This window comes from Falco punctatus (genome assembly GCF_963210335.1).
Source record: "Falco punctatus genome assembly, chromosome: 7".
NCBI lineage: Eukaryota > Metazoa > Chordata > Aves > Falconiformes > Falconidae > Falco > Falco punctatus.
In genome coordinates this window covers 41,713,339-41,740,359 of record NC_137587.1, presented here as the reverse complement: position 1 = coordinate 41,740,359, position 27,021 = coordinate 41,713,339, and the positions used below count along the sequence as shown (strand labels likewise).

The following is a 27,021-nucleotide window of genomic DNA, read 5'->3' as shown; positions in this document are numbered from 1 at the left end:
TATGTTTTACTGTCTGAGAATGGGTCGTTTTCACCTTTTCCCTCCATCCCTTTTCCCTCCCGAAGAACACACGCGATGCACCCATCTTCACCTTCTCTGCTGCAGCCACACTTTCTGGACTTGGGCTGATCTTTTTGCACTGTCCCACCCTGACAGCAAGGGAAAAGGTAAGAGCAGTGGAAGTCCCTGGAGCTCTGCCTACTAAGTCTAATTTTGGAGAAGAGCAGGTAGTAGGAAACAGAGCAGACATGATGCTGGTCTACTCCAGACACTCATTTATACCATCTGAGACATACGCACTGTGCAATTGAGTAGGAATCTGGGTGTAAATGCATAAACAGCAGCGTAATGATGAACCAGAGCCAGCTCCCGGGGAGGCTGCAGCTTCAGGCAGTAGCCTTGAACAAGCAAAGACACTTGTTCCAGTATCAAATGTACTATGAGAAGTGACGGCTGGAAGATAAAAGGCAGGTAGAAAGAACATGGGTATGTGAAATTACATCCAATCCGATCCTGCTCAGGTTTCAAGTTCTTTCCAAGCTGTTCCTGCTCAAGGAGACAGCAGGCCAGCTCACAAGGACCAGCTGCCTTGGTGGGTATCTCCTCCTGCGTTAGCCAGATTGCTTCTTGTACTGGCTTTCAGAAGAGTGAGAAAGCCCTCAGACCTGCCACTGTCACCACTCGAACCATTGGCTCTTTCAGAACCAGAGGAATCCTCCACTGGGTAGGACCTGGTTTTTCCAGAGAGTTTTTTATTTTATGGGTTAGATTCAACAGTTGCTTTTTTTTTTTTTTTTTTTTTTTTTAACCCTTCCAGGGAGCGAAGGCCTGCAAGAGAATTGGTTCCAAATAACTGCATTTAAATGGTTTGCAAATATGCACTGGCCGAGTATTGACATGCTGCTGCCGAGGTGGTTTCCTGGTGGCTCCTAAAACATGAGAACTGGTGAGCATCAGCAGAGGTCTCATCTGCTTACAGGAATCTGGCCCTATTCCTATAAACTACAAGGCTGTACAAGCATGAGTGTGCCTAAAGTCTCCCTAGTAGTCTCAGGTTTTATTGTAGTACCCCGCTAGCCCAGAAATGTCTTTCAAAGAGGCAAAAATATCTCAGTCGCCCCATCCAGCTCTAGTCCCCCCATTTTAATGCCATGAAGATACCTACTTGCGTGCAGTGCTGTCAGAAGAAGCATCCACTTGAACCAACCTTCCAGCAGAGCAATCTGCAGGACAATGAACGTCACTGGCGTGAAGACCTCATCCATGCACAAAGCGCCATCCCCAGAACTCGTGGCATTGCTCTAGTTAACACATTCAAAATACTGAGGGTTGGCATCACCGCAGGCTGCTGTTTTTGATCCTCTTCACACTGGTTAGGCCCATGGTCTCTAAAACTGGAAGCTAAAGTTACAGGCACAGGAAAAAAAGAAATCAACTAAATATTTTCCATCTCTGGCATATGGAAAAATGAGGGGGTCCCAGGTTGGATGGGGTGTCTCTGCTATCAGGAAGAAAAGGGGAAGAAAAAGTCAAGGGAGAGGGACTTTGTGCCTGGAAAACACAGGGGAAACTGCTGCCAAATACTTTGAATTTATTCTCCCCTTTTTCTGTTGTTCTTTTTTTGAACTGAAATTAGCCTTAGGCAAAGGATTGAAGGCAAGAAGCTGCTGGGATCTTTCTTCTATTTTGTAAGCCGTAGTTCCTTTGAATTTGTGGGCTTTTCGTATAAATTAGAGAGATAAGAATGACCATACTTTATAAGACCAGGAGCTCAGCATCTCATCTCTGGCAGTAGTCAGTAACAAATGCTTTGGAAAGGAGTATCAGAAGGAAGAGCAGTTGTCCCCCACCCAGCCAGCTTCTAGCCCACAGCAGTTTAGGGTCTTCTGAAGACAGATGTTGTGTCCATATGGCTTCCACAGTGAACAGGCAACTGTTTGTGCTGTTTTCTTGTGAGTTTGTTTAATCCTCTTCCGTGAAAGCTTTAGCCATCACATCACTAGCAAGGCATCCTGCAGTGCCATGGAGCCTGTTAGAAAAGCAGTTCCTTTGGCTTCCTTTGACCTTGCTGTCGGGCAATTTCTGTAGCACCACCTAGTCCTGGTTTTATGGGATAAAGTGAGTAACAGCTCCGTGTTCACTTGGTAACTACTGAGGGCTCAAGCCGTGTCCCCTCCTTGCTCACTTCTTTCCAACGAGTGTCTTACTCTCTTTGAACTGCCCATTTTTTTTGAAACCCAACCCTACAATTCATACAAGTATTTTGCTACGAGAGAGAAATTACTTGATTTTGGAAGCTTCATTTTAATACACACAGCGCAAATGTTTATAAATACATACCTGCACACAGACAGGGCGCTTGTCAAAACACATTCAAAGGATACCTAGGTTCTTTCATGTATTACATATTCGGAGCGAAAATAACCAGCTATATTTAACCCAGACCCAAGCCCAGGCTAAATGATTTTAAAGGTCAATTAAAGAACAGAAAATCTAACTAGCAGAGAGATAAAAAGCTCCCATTCATCCGCAACTCCAAGAGCTTTAACAGAACTAAAGCACAGAATGAGATATTGTAATTAAGTACAATTTCATATAAAAGTCATTGACAACTCCAAGCTTCTATACCTGCCAAGACCTGAACTCAGATGACTGCATCTGGCCTAGAGCAGTTGATGGAAACTCCATCACTCACCACGCTGATGTAGTTGTTTGGAAACCAACGGCTCTTGGCAGAGAAAACACATTTCAGCTTCTGTCGAATGACTGCACATATGATGAGCAGAAGTTGAGACAGACCAATAACCAGTGCTCAAATGTGGATTATGTTTTGGCTGGTGCTTAAAGTTCAGGTCTGAGGCCAAGTGAAGGCTAGAATTTAGCCTGCAATGTAATCCTGAAATCACATGGACTCTTCTTCTCAGGTATTAGACTCTGTGGCAGAGACCTGGGGGTATTTTCTCCGTTGCAATTGTGAGCCCATCAGTTTGGCAGGCGCCAGTGTCCTTGCTGCATTCCTGTTCTTCGGCCTGACATGAGTCAGTTCTGAAAAACTCTTAGTTGACCACAGCTGGAAAGGAAAGAGAGAAAAAAAAAAAACCAACCCCAAGCCAAAACCCACAGATCCAATTTGTAGGATGGGTTTGAACCAGAGTCGAGTTTTCTACCCCAACAGCCGGCATGATCTCAGCTTAGAGATCCCGCTGCAGTCCCCGCAACCACCACCAACAGCCGAAGGAAGCACTTGCGGAGCCGAGACCCCGCTGCAGTCACCCAGCCTGAGCCAGGCAGGCGACAGCAGTCCAGCTGGGAGAGCAACGAACATAGCGAGCCAAATCCCTGAAGGAACACTGCGATTTGTTCTCTCCAGCCGCTTGGAAAAGCTATTTCCAGAACTTAACACCTTCCTTCAACCTCAGAACACCTCCTTGGGTAAACATAATCACCTTCCAGGTTTGGGCCTTACACAGAAAGATATCAGTCCACACAGGAATGATATTTAGCACAGGTCACAGTTTAAAATGCCATCAAAAATATCAGTAAGGGTGTTCATGTCCCAGTTTTGCCATCAGCCCTAAGGTGAGGACAACTCAGTGCGTCTGCTCAAGGCGTGGATTTGTGATGCGCACCAGAACATTTGTGCAATAAGCAGAATTGATGGCCCAGCTCCATTTCTTGTGTAGCCTGCAATTTCTTAATGTGTCCGACACACTGGGAACCCATTCGAAAAACAGTGATGGAAAACTTGGAAAGCAAATGGAAGTGAAGAAAAGCCCTTGGTGTAATTTTACAGCGTGTGAAAGACTTAAAGCAAGAAACACAACCAGATGCCACAAGGAAACTACTTTCAATTAGTTCTGCTTTGTGTTATACCTACTGATGAAAAATAAAAACAAATTCATTCTGTCAACAGCTCTATCTATAGCATAATCCTTAAATGAACTCATCCGTCAAACTGGTCTCCTCTGGCAAAACATATTACAATCCCTGTTTCTCAGCTGTGTGAATCAATCATCTGTTTCCCAAACCCATTGGTCAACATCTTTGGAACCCAATATAGTTTTATTGCACTAAACAAGCCACTTGCAGGGCGCCAACTTCATCACACCACCTATGTACAAAGTGTTCATCTATTAGTAAACTGCAATGTCAGGGGAACTATTCCCCCATCAAGGTTACATGGTAAGCGCGCCTGACCTGGAATAAGAGCAAACCTCAGCCTTCTCGCCCCAGCAGCGTATGTGGGACATGCTGCTGCTCACAGCTGGACAAAGCAAGAGCACAAAAGCACAAACCAGGTTTTTTTCTAGATGGACATTTCAGAAAGTGATGCTTGAACTAGAAGATAGAGAGTACATACATGCGTTTTTAAGACAAAGCTCACATTGAAGTTGCAGCAGAACCACCCCACCAAACAGCACAGACATCGCCAGCAATATTCAATAGCATTTGCAATGTTCCCCATCCTCCGTGCAGGAGGACCTTGAAGAGGGGGTCCCTTCCTAGGGCTCTGAAGGCTGCTGCAGCCCAAGAGCTCACCCTCCCTGCAAGCAAAGGGATCCTGCGAGGTGGAAACCTGCTCTCATTCCCACGTTATCAATGGGAATACACAGGTTCAGCCATACCCCCTGTCCCGGATGAACCAAGGGATGTAGGTGTGGGGGTTCCCAAGGGCTCCAGTGCCTAACCTCCCATGCCACACTGAGATGATATGCGCTGTGCTCTGCGTGAGCCACATCAGGAATAACTTTAGTCATAGTTATCAAAGGCTGAAACGTGCTTCAGAGTCACGCCTGAAGTCCTGTTTCCCACCAAGACTCACTTGTGCTGTCAGCAGAGACTTATGCAGCTGGTTCTTCTGGCTTCACAACATTGGTCAATAGAAAAAAAATCTGCTAAAAGTGTAATGCAAACCTGGGTGTTTCTTGCAGATGTATTAGCTTAGACAGGCAGACTGCAGCAGTGGTTTTACCTGAGGCCACCTCGTGAAAGCTTATTACTTAGTTGTATTTTAACTAATAAAAATGACAACTTTCATGAAATTTACTGGGAATGCCTTGAATTATATTGCAGATACCAGCACAGACATCTAAAGAATTTTGAGCAAAGCAGGCCTACCAAGGACCCCCTGGTCTTACTGTCCCAGCAACGGTACCAGCTACCCTCGACATTGCATGAGCAGCAGTATCTGACAAATAGCAGACGGGTTCAAGATAAACTTCCATCAGCTCCCACGGATTTCAGTTACCTGCAATAGTTGAGAAATTTTGTTTCCGGGTTTGACATTTTTTGGTCTTTACAAAAAGCCAAACCTTTCAGAAAGATTGGGGTAACATTTTCTCAAATCCTGAGGTGCAAGCAGAACAGCAGAGGACACACACCACAGACAAGCGCATCTTACAGAGGTCTGTTATTGACCGAGCTTGGCTCAACATGAACAGTTCATGGAGAAGTAGCTCTGAAATCACTGCAGAAAGCTGGCCCAGTTATGAGGCTTAAAAAAAAAAAAATATTTAGCCACATTTTTAACAATATCAGTTTATTGAAAGGGTGGGCTACCAGCAGGTTGGAGAAGACCAAGATACACCCACAGTGTGGCAACCTACCTCTTCCAGGATGAAGACTGACCATGGCCATACTCAAGATCACTGTGTGGCCAGTTCAGCAGGTACGAAGTCTCCGCTGCAGGGGAACACTGAGCCTGCCCGTTGGTGCCCACAGAGACTACTACATTTCACTGCAGAAAGCAGCAAAGGCAACAGGACTTCCAGTTTTGTGTGGATTTTGACAGCTCAGATGCGTCTGCCCAGGGCTCCCAGAACTGGCCAGTCTCAGCACCGGGCCTGGCAGCCCAGGGAGGAAGGGAGGAATTTATCTGAGCTGAAACTAAAGTCAGACTTCCACGAGGAACAAAGCCACGGCTCCCAGACACACGTACGCCAGGGGAATCTCGGGGCAGACAGGTGCCTGGCCCACGCCTGGGGACGGACAGGGAAACTTGTCAGTGAAACGTCTCCAGTACTGATACCCTTGGGAGGAATGACAAGTTGCCAGCAGAGCTGGCCAAAACACAAAGCAAACGAGGCATGTATCACTGGAGAGTCAGATAATCCCTGTGCAGCGAACAAAGTCAAGTTCGAGGAATGAAACCTCACTGCTCGCAGGCAGTGGCTGCCGAGGGCATCTGTGCTGTGGAACCTGCCTCTGGCAAGTCATCTGGTGTTCATCTTCCCTAAACCCCAAAATAACCACCCCAAATCCCCCGGCATCACCGTGGCGAAGCAGCCTCAGCATCTTTCCTGTGTCAGAGAAGAGACATGCGCACGCACACATGCTCCCCCCTCACTACAAGCAGCAGAAGGGATGCACTTAGCTCTGCGCACGAGCTTGCCCCCTTCTTTATTGAGGGTGGGCTGAGGCCATCCGCCTCTCTTGCCCTCACTGGCTCGTTGTTCAAAAGCTCATCTGTAAATGAAACTGAAAGACCCACCAAGGGCATCACCAAATCCAAGCATTCAAACCCACAGGTCAGCCCCATGCCCTGCTCACGAGTGGCGTTAAACACCACGAGGTTCTTCACAACAATACACTGAGCCCGCCTTTGCCATCCTTTTGGGTCCCAGATCTGCTCTACAACCACAAGAAGTAAAAGAATTTTTCTTTTCAAAGACAAAATTCTGTCTGCTGGCAAGACCTTAGGCATTGCTAATTCATACCAAAGTGGTGAAAACTGGTGACGTGGCACAGTTCTGTTGCTCACCCCAGGACTTTCGACTCAGATTTTGGTACAGATACAGGACCATTAAAAAAAAAAAAGAATCCACATCAGTGCCATTAACTAAGTATCAAGCAGCTACTTGAATTCTGATGGAGATAAACAAAATCTGTTCCATTCAAGAAAAAGTGAAAAATGCCCTAAATGTTCATAGCATTTTCAGAAGGGAAAAAAAGAAAAATAATTATTTAGATAAGGCAGACACAAGAACTAACATCAGATCCAGCCCTTGTTGGTCACTTCCCAAAATCTCCAGAGGAAGACAGCAGATGCGCAGGGGCAGACGTGGCCTGGCCACAGGGGCCAGGGCTGCTCTGGGCTTTTCCCACCACGATGATGCTGGGGGCCAGGGCAACATTTTCCTACCAGCAAAACCTTTGTTTTGCTGAGGGTTTTTGGCATAACCAAAGAAACAAAATCCAAAGGAAACCATGCAATCCTCAAAAAGAGCTGAGATAAACAAGAGAGTGGCTGCTGAGGGTGTAACTGTACTCCCAGCTAGGGGCAGAGCTCCAGGGGTGCCTGGGGCACGGCAAGCCCATCCCAAGCCAAGGGATGTCTTTGGTGGAGGCTGGGGCTGTCCACTGGGGCATCACTGGGCATGAACTGTCTCCCCCCAACCCAAGTGTTTTTCTCCTGCTCTGCTCAACACTCATGACCGGAGGGTCTGGGGGCTCGCCCTGGCAAGGCGTGGGGGACCATGCTGCAGACCCCTTGCCCTCACTGTCAGGACATTTGTGCTCTGGGTCCCTGCATCCTGCTGTCCTTGGGGAGCTGTCCCGAACACTTGTGCTCTTCACATCCCTGGGAAGGCGACTGCCCCCCAGGCTCTGCGCTATAAATACTCCTCCCAACCTTCCCCCATCACTCAAGCCCCTGGCACCCCGGCAGTGGCCACAGCCTCTGTGCAGCAACCCACAGCCCTGGCCGGCACGGGGGCACCACCTGCTTCCCCCTCACAGCAGGATGCCCGCGGATGCTTGAAGCCCCAGGGGTGATGGGACATCCCAGCAGGCTCTCCCAGAGACACTGGCAGATTAACGGCTCTATTTTTCAAGCTGATCCTCTCCCACCCCCTCCAACTCCATTCAACTTACAAGAATTCAAGACAACTTGGCAGGACAGGCAGGATCTATATATAAAAGCTGGTGGCCATTTCGTCAAACCCTGATGAGCAAATGGCCTCTGTACCTGGAATGCGGGTTTATGCAAGCGACAGGTCAGGTCAGCAAAGCAGCTGCCCTCTTCCCTCGCAGCACAATGGGGATAGCAGAGATGCCATCAGCACTATTTTTTTCCTATCCTGCTGTGCACTAAAAAAAATTATTCTAGGAACATTGTGGAGCAGGAGAGTAAAAATAGATATGCAGGTTCAGCAAATGGTTCTCTCCACTTCCCCCCTGCCCCGGGGAATAGAAGCAAAAAGTTGCACTACCCTATTAAACTCTGCGTGTTTGCACAGCAGCTCCTGCTAATGACAGTTGTTGCTTTCTGGGCTCATTTTAAAGATGCTTCCAGCATTCCTGGGCATTTCTGTGGTTCCAATTAAACCAGAAAAGATGAGTCTTTAAACAGATCGGCCTGGGTGGGAAGTGTCAAAACCTTTGCTGTAATGGCCCCCATTAAACCAAGTTCTGCTTATCACTATCAGCAGCAAGTAACGTTAACCACCTGGTAAAGAAAGTTAGAAATAAGGTTTACTTTGCTCCAAGACCTCTTGCCTGGGGGTGAGCAGCCTGCAGAGCTGTCCTGGGCACCAGCCCCAGTCCCTCGTGCTCTCACCGCCCCAGCCCCAAGCGCCGCACGTGTCCCTGCACAGAGGCAGCTCCCACAGCTGCTCACCGAAGTTTTGGCTCAGTGAAGCTCAGCAGAGACTGAGCTGGCTGGAGCTGCTGGGATGCAGCAACAAACCCTGCAGCTGCTGCGAGCGTGCAGGGCGCCCATCACAGAGGGCTGTGATGGCCAGCTTTGCCTGGTCCCCAGAGAAGTGACAGTGGTTAAACAATCCTGGCACTACTGCTGGCGGAGTTGTTTCGGTGAAGCAGCCTGGGAGGTGCCACGCTGGCACTGGGAGCATCTCCCACCCGCTGAGCCACCCCTGTGGCTTTTTTAAAGCCTCGGGGACAGGCGAGCGTGTTTATGGCCAGCTCAGAAGGGGCCGAGTGACAGGATTTGACCTCAGGCTCTCCTCTGGTTTCCTTGAAGGAGAAGGATGAGGCTCCAAGATGGGTCACCACAATAGGACCATTGCGGGGTGTGAGGGCAGACCGGGCAACCATCACAGGGAGGAGCAGGCAGCTGGGACACGCAGGGTGACAGAGCAGTGTGGCTATGTCCCCATCCCAGCCCCGCAGATCCCCTGCAGAGCAGGGATGGTGCTGCGCGCTTTTGAATGTGCACTCTGCTCCAGGTCAGCAAAACAACAGTTCCAAGAGGGAACCTGACAAATCCTTCCTCTCCCCTTGCTCCCTCCTCCTCTTCACTTTTGGCCCTCTTCCGCCTGCCCCAGGGGAACAGCAGGGCTGGGGAATCCCTTTGCCTTGGCGATGTTTAGCCTTGGCCTCTCTCTGCAGCTGGAGCAACAGAGCCAGAGCCCAGCCTGGGCAAAAGGAGCCCCTCTTTAGGGGCTGGATCCTGAAGAACCAGGTTTCATCGAAAACCTCTGGCATTTAGGCTCCTAAATACTGCTTTCCCAGTAGCAGGGCATCTCCAGAAAAGGGGGTTGACCCACGGGTGACCATGTCACCTGCACACACTCTTTATCCTCACTCAAATCTCCCAGGCTGGCACGGGACAACAAGAAGCTTTTAAATTCACCTAATTACCAACAAACCTCACCTGCTTGCACAGGCAACATCCATCGGACTCTGCTTTTCAGACCTTTCCAGTCCAGCATGCTCCCTCTGCAGCACAGAAAGGGACTTCAGTCCTCAGCTTCCCAAGAGCTTGTTTAACAGCGAGCTGGAGGGACAACGAGGAATTTTAATAGAAGGCAAATCAAGCACTTCATAAGTCACTTCCAAATAGATTTACGTGGCCACGGCTGCTCCGCTACAACTTTCCCGGTGGAAGATCCCTAAAGCAAACACCTTCAGAAGACTGATCCAGCTTGAAGCCGGGAGAGGCCAACCCTGCAGCCCAAAGCTGGGGCTCCAGCGTGCACAAACCCGCCTCACAACTGCCAAGTGAGGGATCGCTCCCGTGGTCCCCCCAGCCCCCGATGCTGGAGCCTAACGGATAATGCTGAGCTATCAAAACACCAATGCACGCGGATATTCATTATGCCTAGCAAAACGCTGTGCTTCGCATTACGTTTTTAAGACTCAATATCTCAGCATTAACGTTCATTTCAAAAAAGGAATTTCACTTGGTCTCTCCAGGGACCCCTAAGGCCCTCGTGTTTGTATCCCACCCCCGCAGAGGGAGCGAGGGGTGGTGGGGAAATGCTCTAAGCCAAATATTTCCCCCTTTGCAGCGCGCTGGAGAATGTGCGGTGGCACCTCTGCTCGAAGGGAAAGGCCTTGTTTAGACAAGACGTGGCGAACACGAGGCCCCTGCCCTGCTGGAATGGCTTCAGTGGCTGGAAGGTTGAATATTGACTTACTGAATTTGTGGGGAAAAAAATAATAATCTGTCCATGGGTTCCATGTAGTTCCAGCCTGAGGGTTTGCATCCCCTTGGGAAACATCATTCCTTGGCTTCCGACCCACCAAACTGAACTGTCAGATTAAGGAATGGCAAGACAGACGTCTTCGACTAACATTTGGCAGCCAGGCCGAGACAATGTCTCTCCACCATCATAATCTCCCCCTGGAAAAGGACCAGACAAATGTTCCCGTTGCTCAGATGGTTCCAGAAGAAACGACTTGTAAACAGCAGCAGAAACTGCGCCAGCAAATACCAAAAGGAAAACCGTACCATTTCAACAACAATTTGGAACTGGCTCCAGCAGCAACACTCTGATGAGCATTAAAAATGAGCGTAGCCACCCAGCGCTGTCCGGCCGCGGCTGCCGCGGAGCACGGCAGAGCTCTCGGGGTGCACCTCGCTGTGCAATGCCATCCCGCAAGGCGCGGACCTTCCTCCTCAGTCCTATCTGGTGACCACGTTATTCAAGAGGTCTGGTTGCCCTTGACAGGATCATCCTTGCGTAACAGCCGAGGCTCTTCATACTGATCCCCACCCCAACCCCCTTCTGACCCTCGGGACGGGGCGGCAGCAACAACCGGTAACCCCGAAGTGCCATGGCAATGACTGTCTGCACTTCAGCTGTCTCGGCACCCACCAAATCCACAGCAGCTCATCTTCACATACAGAGCTTACGGGTAAATATCAGGTGACCCAATGAAAGGGCTTTTAGCTCTTCACCTTTCCTTACCGCTAGTGCCTGGCAAGTCACAGCCTACCAGCAGGACCTCCCTGCGCTGCATCGCTCCTGAGAAGAGCACACACCCAGGAGGGGTAAAAAGGACAAACATTCTGAAGATGCAGCAATGTTTGGGTCATAAATTCCACATAGTGTCATTGAGAGACATGGCACGGTGACCCTGCACAGGTAGGCAACATCAAAAGGGCAGCGAAGGCCGTTGCCCCCCTCTGGAGCACGGGCAGAGGGATCAACTGTGGAAGCACTGAGTCTCAGATGCTTTTTAGGGACCTCAGCTTTCCCTGTTTGAGCAAAGTCACCTCCAGACAGACCTGGAATCTTCATCCCCTACCCACCACCTGTGATTTCGCCTGTAGCTCCCTGCACCTCTGACCTCCAAGCCTTGATGAACCAGGTCAGCACCCAGTCAGTGGAGCAACCATGGAAATTCCCCTGCGGGCCTGCCCGCAGCTCAGGGGGAGGAGCCCTCCTACGACCACACGCCGACCGGCAATCAAAACGGGCCAAGAAGAGAAGGTCGGCATTATTTCAGAAGTTTGCCCCAGTGCCATACGCACAGGTTAACGGTAGTCCCATGGCACAAGTTCTGCCCAGACTGTCTCTGCATCCGCATCTGGTTCCCACCAACATGAAGCTGATTCTGTCTCACTGCTCAGGTTCTTCAAAGCTCAGGCCTGCAGGATCAAATACTGATTTGGATATTTGGAGCGAGAGAAGCGAATTGCAGACAATAAAAAGCATGCATTCACTCATTTCTCACTGAACAGGGAAGGAAGTTGTTCACCAAGATCCCGAAGCAAAAGTCTAAACACGTGTCCCACAAGCTACCCCTGGTGCCAGACCTGGAGGGAGCTGTAAAACATGCAGGCTACTTAAACCCTTCCTCCAGGAGATTCCCAGCCCAAGCTGCACAAACGCAGCCGGGGGAACACTACGCTACAGCCGCCCGGGCCAGCACGTAAACGAAACACCAGAGCATGACTTGGGGGGGCGAGAATAAGGCCTGAGATTTTCATCACCCTCCAACTCCAGCCCTACGGGTTCTACGCTGTCATAACCACATCCCAAATCTTTTCTCCGTCCCTGTGTGTAAATCCCATTATCAAGTGGAGCTACCTGGGAGGGTGGAGAGACTGTGCTCCTGGGAACACCGTCCCACTCCGGTCGATGGAGCGGCAAGACTGGGCTCCTGAAAGGCAACAGCCTGTAACCACCACCCCGAGCTTCCAGGGCTTGTTAACTCTCCTCTGGCCAGATGCATGATTTGCTACATGATGTGTGGAGCAGTAATTTCCACCCACAGCCTCCAGAAAAGTTCTGCGACCTGGGCTGATCAGCCACTGCACCAGCCTTGCCACTCATCGTATGTATCTAGTGGCTTCAATTACATCATGCCAGAAAACGGAGACGTAAGTCAGATGGCGAAGGCATTAATGGCAGCACTGTAAAGGCTCAACAATGCAAACCTTCCCAAAATGAACTGTCTTGACCTTCACTGGGCTGACAATAAAAGTGTGACATCATGTGCAAACGAGCTTTAAATTTAAACCAGGTGTGGAGAGCTGCCTGGCGTCGTGCGGCTGCTGTATAAACCACGAACATGCGAGCAGTGATGCTGGAGGCAAGAGAGATGCCAGCATGGACAGGACCCACTTGGCAACAAAACCAGGTACCAGCAGCTGGTGCGAGGCAAAACAAAACTCTGCATCACGCTTGAAAAAGCTGGGGTTTGGCTATTTGGTACCGGTTTTAGTCGGGGCAAACATCATTAAACGAATACAAATTTGCTGATACTCATTTCCACGTGTGTGAGCATTCATACAGCTCTGGAATCGAACCAGCAGCACAATAACAATGGATTTTTTTTCCCCATTTTTTGCTTCTATTCAGGACTCCCTTAGACCTTGCAAAGCACTTGGAGCTGTGCTCGCAGGCTGCCAGTCACAGCTATAGGAGAGCATCCCGATCCGCAACCAAAAAGCGCACCCCTGCTCCAGAGCCCTTCGAGGGCAACCACCAGCCCTCCCGCTGCTACCCCGTAACGACATGGTCTGCCTTTTCCCCAGCTGACCCTCACCTTGCTGCACACGCCGGCCCTTCCCAAAGGGGTTTCCACGAGCAGTTTTTTTGCCCGGGGTCCACAGCCTGCAGGCAGTGCTGGCGTCGGGCAACACGCTGCAGGGCTACAGCCTGCGAGAGCTCTCCCGTGGCCTCTTGTTTTACAGAGGGGAGCAGAACAGCACCGAAGAGGCACGCTTTGCGGTCCATGAAACCGACACCTGAAAGGATGTCCAGTGAGAACTGCAGCTGACAAGTTCTTTTCTGCATCCTCTGTGTTTTGGAGAGCATGGTTCGCAGGGCAATGAAGCACCGAGAGCAGACAGGTCTGGGGGCAGCAATTCCTAACAGCTTCCCGGACGACATCACGCATCCATTTCAAGCTGGGTGCTGCAAGACATCACCTGCGTAACAGAGCAGGGATCGCACACAAGTACACAGATGAACATGAACACTTGGAACTGCACAAGTATGGCACCATTACCAGACTGGGAATGATTTTTAAGAATGACACCCTCCCCTGGGAGAGTGATGCTGCAGCCCGAGCTGGGGCTAGAGCAGCAACATTCCTGAACATGAGGACCTAACTGCAGAGACAACAACCCTCGGTATTTCACTAAGCAGGCACGTTACGGACAAAGCAAAAATGACAACTGCATGAGTTATACAAGTACTGCTCTTTATTTTCTGCTTTTTTTGGAACATGCCCTGGCTCTTCCACAGGAAATCGGAGGAAGGGAGAACTCAAAATTGGAAATCTGTTGTACAACATACAGATTTGACACGAGCTAAGCAATTTTTACATACAGATAATTATTAACTTCTTAAAAGAAGTCAAATTGCACATGAAGCATGGTTGGATGATCACTACTGAAACACAAATACCAAAACCACCACCACAAACTGTAGAAATTAGGCAGCACTTTTGTAATACTGAAAACGCTCTCCCACCAGCAGTCATTAGGAAGTAGCAGTAAACGCGTCAAAGTTTTTCAGTACGTAGAGCATCTACGACTGCTGCTTTCAACATGAGAGCCAGCTGTAACACAGCAATTTCAGGTAAAGCATTAAATCAAATCTGATAGGGAAAGGAGTTCTACAACTATCAATGTTACTTTAGCTCCTGGACTGATCTGAATTTCAGTCTTTAGAGAGCACGTTAGGATGCCCGCTACAGAAATCAGAGTATTTTCATCTCCTTAAGTAGGGACACGTGGAAACAAGTTGATAAATCTTCAAGTATTTGTAGTGATGCATTGGTAAATACCATCACCCGTCTATATTTTACAGAACTATCAGGGTAAGCCACATGAAGACCCCAGGCTGCTGAATTGGCAGGACTCTGAATCCTGAGCCTCCCCTTGGCTCAGGAGCTGGACTGCCAGGGAGGTGTCCCTCCACCATCACGGGGATGGCGCTGACACTGCTACCCACGACAGACACGCTGCCATCCTCACATACCACACATGACGCTGAATACGCATTGGCTGACGCTAACAAAAGCGCTTCAGATTCTTCACAAAAAATTCTCAAAATCAGTTTTAGGAATTTATTTTAAATGAGATCGGCCATACCGGGTCAGGCAAAACACCCACACGGATCTGTAACTCTGCTCACTGCTGTCCAAAGGAGAGGCCAGCAGCCTCACAACAGGCAAGCGTGGACTGGCAGCTCCCCTGCACCCCCCACGGACTACAGCTGCTGGAGCACTGATTTCCAGATCAACACCAAAATGCTACTTCGTGCAGCATGAGAAATACAGTAACAGCGCACGAGCCCATATTCTCCCTCATGCAAACAATGCACTTACGAGCTGCTCAAGGATTTAACGTTTGCCCTAGCAGCTCCAGACAGATCCCACTGCACCATCGTGTTTTCACCCTCATTAGGAGGATTGCAAGGGTAGGAAATATGGCACCTTGAGTATATTACACACAGAATAAATGATCTAAGAACTCCACATCAGCACAGGCTTCCCACGTTACAAAGTTAAGACATCTCCGTGTTTCCAAAAGACAAATTCTCACAAGAACAAAGACGGGCACACCAAAAAGGTCTGTGTCTAGCACTGACCATCAGCGATGAGCGGCGGTGGACACCTGGTGAAAATGAAGCCTGCTGGGCACAGACAGCAGTGCTTTCCCTGATCCACACCCTCTCACCCAGGCTGCGCTCCCCGCATGATCACTTGGGCTGTTCAGCTAACGGCATGTCCCTGCTCAGTACCCTGTAACTGACAGCGATGCAAAACTGAAGCAACAGGGAAGGTGAAAGCAGGGACAAAGAGAGAACAGCAGTTTCAGTGTCTCAATTTTCAGAACACCAAAGAGAATTTTAAACAAACTTAATGCCATGAAAAGAAATGTATTTAAGAGACAAACTGCTTAGAAAAATGAAAAGAAGCCATAAGCATCTGCCACAATACAAAGACAGGTTCAGAGCACTTTGTTTTGCAGTTCTCATTCCTACAACGCTGTTTACAAAAGATGCTCTCCACACCCAGCTTACCAGTCCACCTGAAATTTGAGCAGCCTTCAAACGGACAAGGAACAGAAATAGGAGAAAAAGAAAACAAATCAAAGGCAACCAATTAATTTTCAGCTCCTACATTGTTCTTCTTGTTCAGCTGGGGACAGGCAACCTTTCCAAGCGAGTTCAGAAATGCTGCAGGCCCCTTCATCCACACCTGTCAAATCTTCGTAAAAGAAGGTTGGAAAATGCTAACAGCAGGTAATAAAACAGAGCCACCGAAATTTATAAAACTGGAAATGCAGAAGAAAAAATGTATCTGTAAACAACATATTTATCTGCATTTGAGTGAGCAGAGTTGCAGATCAAAGGCCTGTTTTGCTCAAAAAATTCATACAAGTGCACAATTGTAATGAAACCCTTACACAGACACAACAAACAGCATGTGGGAGATGCAAAGAATAAATTATAGTGTCCTTATTCTGCTTTTTCATTGTGGAAAACACTCATACCTTTTTCTAAATTCGGAAATAGATATTCTTTCTCTTTCTGCCCCTCTCTCTCTCTCTCTCTCCATATTTTATGTATCATGGAAACTCAAAAGTAGTAGTGTTTCTAATGTTTTTTCAGTTGAAAGATAATACACATTCTGTAACCCCCCATGCTGCTATCCTTTCTGCACTGCAGCCAGAATGTAATAATAGAGCTCCAGCAGAGGTGTGAATTGCTTTCATTCATCCTCATCAAGTATTAACTCCAAACACTAGCATTCATCATTCCAAAGTCTACTATTAAGACAGTTAGTTAATAGCCACGCTAGTTAGGATAACACTCAGGGATTAAAAGCCAATAAAGTAGTGATTTCCATAGCATTACCAGAATCAACTGTAAAATTAACACTGTATTTCAGGTATTTTCTCAGTCACATTTTTAAGATGATGCACACAAACCCAACTGCCTGTGTACACACAGAGCATTACAGTGCATGGCAAGACTCGGCTTTCTCAGGGTGAGGAGGAAAAAGCAAAAGCTCAGCAGAACTTTGCCAACCTTCTGTACCTTCACAGATAATCTAAGCCTCCAGTGTTAAGTCTTGCTGGTTAGAGTTTAAAATAAAGTGACTGCAGTGATGTTTCTCATTTATCATATGCTCTTGTAGCATACTGTTGAGTAATACTTATAGGACAATTTCCATAAAATTTATAATAAATACTCAAATTCTAGTGTCTGAAGAAAATACTACAGTTCATTCACATGAAGTTCTCCTGCTTTTCTAAAAAGCTTTGGTTCAATCAGACAAAATCACTTCCTCCTGTACAGCTGTCATTGCTTTCTCAAGGTACACTCTTATAAGGTGTGTATTTAGCTTTTTACACTACTGCCAGAGACGCCCCGCATGGATGAATCCCTACGGTGTAATGAAGCCTGTGAAACACAGCTGCTAGAGGGCAGCCACATGCAGGAAGGCAGCTACATCTGGTTATCAAGAGTTCCACAAGCTGGGAGAACTGCAAGACTAAAGGCAAGATGGGAATCCTCAACCAGTAACATTAACACAATGCTGAGAAAGCCTGACCGATCCCTTGATCAGAGGATACCAGAGAACTCTCACATCAGAGGCATCACCTACGCGCACACTTCAGCCTGCTGAAGCAGAACTGCTGGGTAAAGCATGAGGTTTTATGAGAAAAACGTGCTACCTAATGGCTGCTGCTGCTGCTTGAAAAGGTAGTCCCACTCCTACCTACCACCCCCCTTCACTGAAGGGAGCTCACTCCATTCGTTTCTCTGGCAGGTAACATCTCACAAATCATAAGTCACGCCTGCAAGTTAAACACGCCAACCAGGAGCCACTGCCAGCGCCACAGAAGTAGTCGTGAACTTCTGGCCAAGGGCAGACGTGCTGTTTCTGGTACTGACAACCCATTAGATGGCCCACCTTGACTCATGAAACCCCTGCTAGAAACTTAATAAAAATAACTGCAGTCTTTTCCAGGGATCCTTTTCTTTGGGATCCTACCAAAACTTCCGAGTTAGTTCCCAGGCCTCACCACACACGTCTATATTAAACTCGTAATAGAAGGATATTCCCCAGGCAGAAAGGATTCTTGAAGCAGTACCAAGCTGCAACACCTGGGTGCCTTCAGGCCATCCATCAAAAATGAAAAGTATCTTCTGGATCCTGAGAGAGCAGGGTGATCTATTAGCATGAGAAATCCTAGTTTGTCAGCTCAGGAACACAGAAAGTGATTCCAACCCTGTTATTCACTGTTCCTCCCTATTAGACAGGTGAGGATCAAGCACATTCAGTCAGTGTTATGTTAAGGTTGGCACATCAATCATTGTTTTTCAAATCCAATGTTAACTAATTAAAAAGGTTAATAGCACAGACCCACTGGCAAGAAGTTAAAAATGCCAGGCTGTGGGGCATCTCCCATATCTCAACTGGTAAACGTAAGTTAGCATGTTAACAGAACTGTCTCAGCAGACTTTCTAGCAACAGTCAAACTGAAGTGCTAACTGTGCACCTTACAGACAGAAAAATTAATTTTAATGTCACTGACTAGCTGCTTTCATTTTACATAAATGTATTACTTTGCTATGATTCACTTGTGTCTTATTCCTGCTTCTCAGATGTAAAAGTACTAAGCTAAATTAAAAGAAATACTGCATCTGGAAATAATTAAGAACTTACCCACTGTCTAAATCCTGCGATTTGGGTCTCAGGCCTAATTTCTTAACTTTACACAAGCCGTTTCTGTGGAGGCTTAGCTCCCTTAGGGCATAGAGCATAAAGTCTCTGAAGAGATTAGGCTATTTTAAAGGAATTGGATGCTATAGACAGAAACAAATTTTAAAACCCTTACCATGATATGGGCCACTGCTTTCATTCTACTAATATGAGGAACTTCCGTGGTGTGCTCTTAATACCATATTAACAGAGCCCAGTTGGTGTTGAAAATTGCATTCACATTTCATTTAGGAAAAAAAAAAAGGAATTATGAAAGGGTACATGGAAGTATACAGAGATCCGAGGTAAAATTAGGATTCCATAAACATAAGAATTCCTTTGTCTTGAACAGAGACACAACTTCACCTTTCAAGCCCAAACCTTCTCTGACACACAACAGTACATAAAGTACAGAAATACTCAATTTCAAATATGAAACACTCTTAAAAATAGGAGTAAGAAAGAAAAAGTGTCTTTCACTGGGAGGAAGAGTGAAGCACACTAAATAATATTCAAAAGCAGGTATTCATTGAAAAATGTCTGTTATTAACTGCAAAATGGAAATACTCCCTAATACTACTATAAAAGCTATTAAGCTAGATGGGCAAAGCCTTCTAATTTAAAAGTGACTTCAGTATGAGGTGTAAAAACTGCATTTCAAAAAACAATTTAAAAATGTTATCATGTGCCCATTAAACTGGGCTAAGGCAGTTGGTTTCTGGATCCATGTTAGGATAAATGAGGGTAAGCATTTGAAATCAGGAAGTTCTTAATATGACTGGCTGAAATTCTAGAAATTATTCAAGCAACAGAAGTCTTTCATGGCTTAGGATAACATGTGCATATACGCACGTCATGTTCACCATGTGCACTAAACCATTTTTGTGTTGCAGAAATTCTCAAGAGACCTTTTTACTTGTCATGATTACAAAATTAAAAACTAGTATTTTAGAATGACGAAGACTAATTGACCAATAATTGAAGAGAGCGATGCAAAATTAAAGAAGGAGCATCACTAACGCAGTGAAAAAGAGCTCTATTTCTTCCACAGACAGCTTTGGTCAGTGTTTTCTTTAGGATGTCCAGCATTCGTTTCAGTAGTTTTGACACACCTCTGGTTCTCGCTGTCCTTCTGAGGCTCAGTTCTGACAGTGACAATCGGCTGTTATTGATCAACCCAACTGAAAATTATTAGAACTAAACTAAGAAGGCCAACACAAATGCCAAATATAACCAACGCACATGCCTGTGAACAAAGAAAAGCAAAGATTAATGTTTTACTGAAGGAAGCATTTTACATTTCTAAGGCTTATAACTAACGATTAAATAAACCTGTAAAAACAGGTTTAAAGAGCTTTAAAAATAATACTTAATGTTTCAAATTACACAGTCTTCAATCATAAGCTATCTGCTTAGGGGGAAACGAAGCTAAGCCTGCTCTGGGATAGTTTCATTGGGAACTCTCAGAGCAGTCTGGTTTGCTTGCTCACACCATCCATCCGCAAAATCTGCCCTTTATAACTCGGAATGAATTAGGAAACTGAATTTGCATTTTACTTGAAAATATAATTAAAGTTACAATGGATTCTTTACATTTTTGAATAGCCAGATGGTAATAAAACTACAGTTCAGGAGACAGTAGCTTGCTGATGTATAACAAGGCCCCAAATCTGTTTGAACTAGTCGAGACTTTAAACGGTCAGAGAGCATCATGATTAGATTTTCTTTAAGATTCTCTACTTTGTCAATAGAAGAGCAGCCTTATGAATCATAAGAATAACAGAAGGACCACGTATAACCATCTTGTCAGCATTTTACCCAGTGTCATGAAGTTGCTCTGCCAAGCAGTGGTTAAAGTGAAGACAAACCAGTTACAGTGCAATAAGCAGGCTGCTGCACAAATTCCAACGAGGACTTAACATACTACACAGAGAGAAACCATAAAGAGGAGAAAAAAAATAAAAGGGGGTGGGGGGAGATGTTTTTGAGAAGGCTTACACAGAAAACAAGCATAAACACTGTTTCGCTTAAATGCAGTTTGGCTTTGTCCCAACTGCCCAGACAACATCAGAGTAATGCGTAAAAACGGAGGAGAAATTGGATTAAAAGTCAACATCTGAAAACTATAGGGAAAAGCATGTATTCAGATCAACAGTCCAGCATATGGACATACTAGTCAAAATGTCTTGTGAAGGAGTTTCAGAAAGACTAGAGCCATCACGAAGGATAAAAGGAAATGCTCACTGATTTTGTGAACTGCAACAAAACCAGGAACTTTGCCCCTTGGATTACATGCTCTACAGTAAGATGCACCTAAAATGAGTCCGTTTAAATATAATGCGCACACATTAAAAAAAAAGCATACCCCAAGTTTCTGTGGTGATAGAAAGTCCTCTCTGCTAAGTTTAAGATAAAAGAGTCCAGGATATACAAAAAGCAAACATGTTGATGTGGTTGAACCTTTAAAGAACAGAAAGTAAAACTTCACTTAGAGCAAGACTGAAGTGTATTAGCTTATCACAACATTGAATTTTTTGAAGAAAAGTTAAAAAACCACAACAAACACACAACCACCACCACAACTTACCAACTACTCCAAATACATTTTTAATGTCTGGCACGTACATTGCAAACAACACAACAATTGCACTCAGTGTTAAAGTGACAAGGATATGGCAAATCCACGACACAGGAAGGTGAGAGAAAAATACCATCAACACAGCTTTCCTTGCCTACACAACATGAAGAGAAACATTGCACGGGTAAATACATACACATACATATATTTTGACCTTATCTCAACTTCATAAACTTAAGAATTACATTATTCCAGATTGAAAGAAAATGTTAAAAACAAAAAGGCAAAAAATTTAGTAATAGTTAAATGGTTTGGTTTTCTGTAGCATAAAGTTTATGCTAGTATTAAAGCAGTATTTACCACACCGCCGTTAGTTTTAAGGAATTTCTTTTTTGTAGGGACAAAAGGAGGTCTGGAAGATCATGTAGCAAATCTCAGTGTACTGTCAACTGATACGTAATCTATACGCTACATAGTTTCGCATGCACAATTTTTTTTGGTCCTAAATGAATGAATTTTCAGTTCTACCATGGTATTGATAAACTGAAGTAGGTGGGGTTTTGTGAAATAGGTCAATATGTGGTTTTAATTTACAATTAAATTGAGTTTTCAAGTATAAGTGTGTTTGTTTGCGGGTGCGTGCATGTAGAAAGGAAAAACCGAGTCAGCAAAACTCAATTTAAGGGGGGTGGGGGTGGGTGGGAAATCAAACGGAATAAACTTTAGAAGTTCTGAATTCTCTAAATTAAAAACAATGCAGTGGGCTAGTTTTAATCTGAAATCTGTCTCAAAAGCACAAATTAACTTAGTGGTTACTTGTTATTTTGGAGCTCTCATGGAACATATGCAAATATGTGGTCTTTGATCAATCACTTGACAAGCAAGTTAAGATACACAAGACTAGATGTGACTCAAATATTGCAGTCTGCAAAACATTAGCGCTACCATTGCTTATTGCCAGCTTCAAAACATTTAGGAGTACTTACTGGGAAATGGATTAGAGGGACTGTCAAAAGCACCGCAAACAGTATAGCTAGTTTAACAGTCATGATGACAGTATCATGTGGCAGGTACCTGCTGTAACCTTGTAGTAATTCAGAGTCCACTTCGTCTGAAAAAAAAATATAATTGCTTTGTTAACCATTTGAGAACTAAGATAATTAGAAACACATATGAAGCTTACATTCAAATTGATCAATTTGCTTGTGACTAACACTGAGTAAGGGGGGTTGCACATATGCATCCCTGTGGCATTACTGAGACACTAGTATACGTAACTTTGAGAAAACTGAAAAAACTTCAGGAGGCAAGGCTCTGTCAAGCCTGTGCTGAAGCCAAAGCTACCTAAAGAGAAGATACACATATGAAGGAGAAAGCATTACAAAGAAAGATGATACGACATGAAGCCAAGTATACAGTAAAACTCGTTCTATGTCTCTGAAATAGTCAACACTAGATTCTTTCAGTTGAACTGGAAACCAGAAACAAATTAATTTTGCTAAACTGGCTGAATTGCATTTCCTTTCCCAGAAACATTAAGTGACGTGCAAGGTAAAATTTCATGCTTTGAAAGAAAAGCTCCAATTCTAATTTAAAGGAAGAAAGAAATGTTCAAAATGCTAGGGTATGTGCTTTTATTGGCTATACTTAGCAATATATTGCTGGATGACATGGAGAAAGATATTTTTTATTTAAAAAAAAAAAAACAAAAACTATTGACAATGGAGACTGATTCTTCCCTATGGTAAATGAGCAGACAAGCACAACACAAGGACACCTGAAGGCTGTCAGTTTGGATTCTTACAGTACCCAAAGGACAACAGAGGACTGCACTGGTGTCGTGGTTTTGGCTGGGGAAAGAGTTAATTTTCTTCTCAGCAGCTGGTACAGTGCTGTGTTTTGGATTTAGTACGAGAACAATGTTGATAATACACTGATGTTTTTAACATTTATACCAAGTCAAGGACTTCTCAGTTTCTCAGGCCCTGCCAGTGAGAGGGCTGGAGGGGCATGAGAAGCTGGGAGGGAGCAGAGCCAGGACAGCTGACCCAAACCAGCCAAAGGGATATTCCATACCATGGACCGTCACGCTCTGTATTAAACGGGGTGGCTGGCCAGGCCTGCCCATCGCTGCGCAGGGACTGGCTGGGCATTGGTCAGCTGGCAGTGAGCAACTGCACCGTGCATCACTTGGGTTTTCAGCCCTTTTGGATTTTATTCCTCTCTCCCTCTCTCTCCTTCTCATGACAATTGTTATTATTATACTTTATGTTAATTATTAAATTGTTCTCATCTCAACCCACAAGTTTTCTCTTTTTCCCTGGATCTCCCCCCTATCCTTCAGGGCGGGGATGGGGCAGTGAGCAAGCGGCTGTCTGGTACTTAGTTGTCACCTGGGGTTAAACCATGACAACCAGCATCGCACCTAACCAGGCCAAACACTTTCAAATGACAGCTCCATTCTCTTCAGCGGTAGCAATTCCATGTGCTATCCCACCACAAGCGCATTTAGCTTTGCAAAACTGACTCTGCTGTGGAATTACTGTAGAACTGTACGCTGTGATACACCATCAGAAGCATTACTTTTGTACGATTCAAGGCAGAATGGAGGCAAAATGTGATGAATCAGTGATAAATCCTTCACCTTTGACTTTTGCCCCTTTAAGGTGAAAAGTTTTACTAAGTTAACAGTAAAAGTCAGAGCCCTGAAAGTGGTCTGCTGCCCTGGCTGTTTTGGGTTGTTTTTTTTTTCCTCGCACACCTTGGCTCTATGCTTTTTTGGAAACCAAAGTTTCAAACCATCTGAACCACACAAAGATGAAGCACGTCTCATTTCAAAGAGGGAACTCTTTATCTGTTGTTTTGTTTTCAATTTAAAATAAAAGGGTTTACATTTTCTCAGACTGCTGTTCTAGGAACAGGGAACAGATTCTCTCTAATACTTAAAGAAATTAGTTAAACAAGACAACCAAAAAGTGAAAAAAGGAGAAGCAGTTTGCAAGCAACCCAAACCCTCTCTTACAGGCACCCACTGTTGGTTCCAGGGTTTCAGGCTCTTTGAGTCCAAGAGCTACTACAAGAAATCAGGCTTTCAGAACACCAGAAAAGTTCCCAGTGAAACGGATTAAAAGACTACAGTCAAGACAGGCTCCTGTCCCAAAGAAATAAACACGAGAGTGAAGGTAGAAGGAACTGGTCTGGTTTCTGCAACTATCACTGTTCTGTTCCCTGGATCTGTCCCACCCACCTCTTTTGTGTTTTGGTTTTTTTTCTTTTTAATTTCTTTTTGAGCTCTCATCTGGAGACAGATGGTTATCCCACACTACCTGATCTCAGAGTGGCACTCCAAATCATATTTTCCTACAAACCACACGGAGACAGTCAGGAAACAGTAATAGTGGCCTATATGTTATTAGGGGTTTCAAGACTGCCATATGATTTTTCAAAGGATTCTGAGTGTCAAGGAAACATTTTCAGACAATTATGGTCAGACATACACTTATACTTGGGGAAATAAGGTGCAGAATTCCCTAGATATCTGGAATTATTAGCTGCTGAAATCGAATATTCTTAGTGCTTTGTCAGACACTATCTCGACCCCGTGATCCAAATACAGAACACTTTGAGAGGAAACCCTCATCAGAACACTTTGTCTTACTGCCTTACTATCCCTTACAAGAATTTTTATTCATTCCAATCAACACAGGTTAGCATGTGATAATGTCATTAAAAGGGTGAGTTTTCAGAAGACATTAGAAGAATCCTCATAGATGACTGTGATGCATTTATGTGACGGTATTTGTATGAAACTGCTCCAGAAGACAGATCACCAAGCAAAGGTGATTCAATTTGACGTGTACTATGTGAGCAAAATGCACCATACCACAAATTTACAGCAGGATACAGAGCCAAACGGTAGTTCTTAGAAAAGGTATCACACTGTGATGTTATATTACAGGATACCAAAACTGCTCTATGAAACAGACACTCACCTCTTCTGCCAAGGTTATGACAGACCTTTAGAAAAAGGTCACTATGTAGATAAGGGTTTTCAATCTTTCTGCGTACTTGGGAGATGCAAGAATACCAGATAAAGTCATCTATGTTTAAACTCAATTAAAAAATTGTACTCCGAAGTATTCTAAAGTCCAAATGCAGAGTTATTAAATTGTACTGATAATTGTAATAAATGTATTGAAGCACATTGCCATGTAAATTCCACAACAAATTAAAATGAAAGATGTCAGTAGATTTTGGTAAGGCAGGTGTCATACCCCACCCAGTTCTGTCTGTAGATTTTGGTAAGGCAGGTGTCATAACCCACCCAGTTCTGTTTGTTAAATAGGAAGGTACACTTACTTCATCAAGCACTATGTCAACAACACCTCTAAAAAACACGCATGTCTTGGTTTAGCTGACCATCAGACAGATACCATCCCTGGCTGAGGAACTGCTTGCAACACGAATTATTGAAGAGCAGAAGCATGTGCTAGGAAGCCCAACTCCAAGCTTATCCTTTCCAGTTTTTAAATCCTTCCCTAGTCTTATGTCACTGCCTTCCCCTAAAGTCAAGGCTCAAACTTTCTCTGATCCAGGCCTTCTACTTTTCTTATGTTCCTTGTCAATTTTTTTCCAGAGTTCTGTAGTTTGTCTTTATGTTGTACGTAAACAGAGGTATTGTAGTACCAAGTCACTCTGTGCTATCCTTTAAAATAAAGCTTTTCTAAATTGGATGATTCGTGGGGGATTTTTTTCCCCACTTCCAGCAGATTTCTAGTGAAATAGCTAGTGTTAGTTGCATTTAATTTGTAAAAATATAAAAACAAAAGAAAGAAGCCATACATGCTTTGTACTCAAGCTGTATCCGACAGGGAAAATATGCTGCAAACCTCCATGCCTACCCAACATTGGGGCTAGCTCGCTGTGGGTCCAATTCCCCTCATAAAAAAGTAATGGCCTCAGTGCTACTGAGAGACTACACATGTGCTGGAATATCACAGGGTTAATGAATGATAAACTTAGCTAGAAGATATAGCCTTACAAGAGACCTTTCAAACTTGTTGGACAAGCAGACTACTATCAGATCTCTAAATCTCTCATAGACCATGACAAATCCATTCCCAGCTTTTAAATGGAAGTATTATACAGTCCAACATATAGTGGCCATCAGTAATCTTAACTACATAGCACTAGAAAACATCAACAGACCACCAGCTACAGTTTAGGAACCAGTATCTTGTCTGTATAGCATTTTAGGGCATAAACTAAGCAAAGCTTAGGTACATTACATGTTGGGAGGTCCGCGAGACTAATACTTTGCAGTGTTAGGCACATTCTTAAGTCTTCACAGGAAGATTTCTGAGGATTCATGTGTATCAATGCACAAACAAGGCTGAAGTACTCCAGACAGAACGCATTTACCATTTATTATTAGCCCTCATTCTAAAAAGTACTTAAAGAATATACTTACCATAAAATGTCAGGTACCCAAATAGAGCAGACATAAAGTAAATTAGGAAACTCAGACCAATTCCTGTGACAGTTACATTCTGCATTCTACTTTTGGATGGACTAAAATGCAAAAAGCCAGAAAATTAGTGTTGCTTGACCTTGTGTTACAGACTACTAAAACACAATGTAATCTACATGGCAAGTTGCCGTTCATTAGAAAGCATTGTCTTAATTTATGGCTACTGAGTATTTGCTGAGGTCTGCGCTGTCAGTAATATTTAGTGGTTTTTAAAGTGTTTTTAATCTTGTAATTAAAGGGCACTTTTCATACAGACAACTTCATTTTCCTCATCTTTAGAGGAATTTAGAGATACCAGAGATAGATATAAATCAAAATTTTGATTTATACAAGATGATATATATTTAGATCCAGGAACAGGGTCAAAAAACCCACTGAATCAGATATGGCCAAATGCAGATTCAGTTACAGCAATAAAAATTAACTAGTAAGTACCTTAGCAAATGACCTTTTTTCTCCAGATTGGCCAGGCCAGGACAATGTACTGACATTG

General features: G+C 44.9%; 1 protein-coding gene across 4 annotated transcripts in view; it reads right to left on the bottom strand.

The window, feature by feature from the left end:
* Window positions 1-13,878: 13,878 nt before the first annotated feature.
* The window catches only part of SLC38A6 (solute carrier family 38 member 6), a 45,740-nt gene continuing 32,597 nt past the window's right edge, over window positions 13,879-27,021 (bottom strand). For 3 of the 4 annotated variants that reach the window (XM_080394904.1, XM_080394905.1, XM_080394906.1), the window contains exons 12-16: window positions 26,469-26,569; window positions 21,985-22,109; window positions 21,008-21,152; window positions 20,786-20,880; window positions 13,879-19,666 (exon numbers count right to left, since the gene is read on the bottom strand). In XM_080394904.1, coding sequence (XP_080251030.1) covers window positions 19,586-19,666; window positions 20,786-20,880; window positions 21,008-21,152; window positions 21,985-22,109; window positions 26,469-26,569 — 547 coding nt within the window. In that variant the 3' untranslated portion in view covers window positions 13,879-19,585. The remainder of the gene's footprint in view (window positions 19,667-20,785; window positions 20,881-21,007; window positions 21,153-21,984; window positions 22,110-26,468; window positions 26,570-27,021) is intronic. The other variant, XM_080394907.1, reaches the window with a different exon arrangement.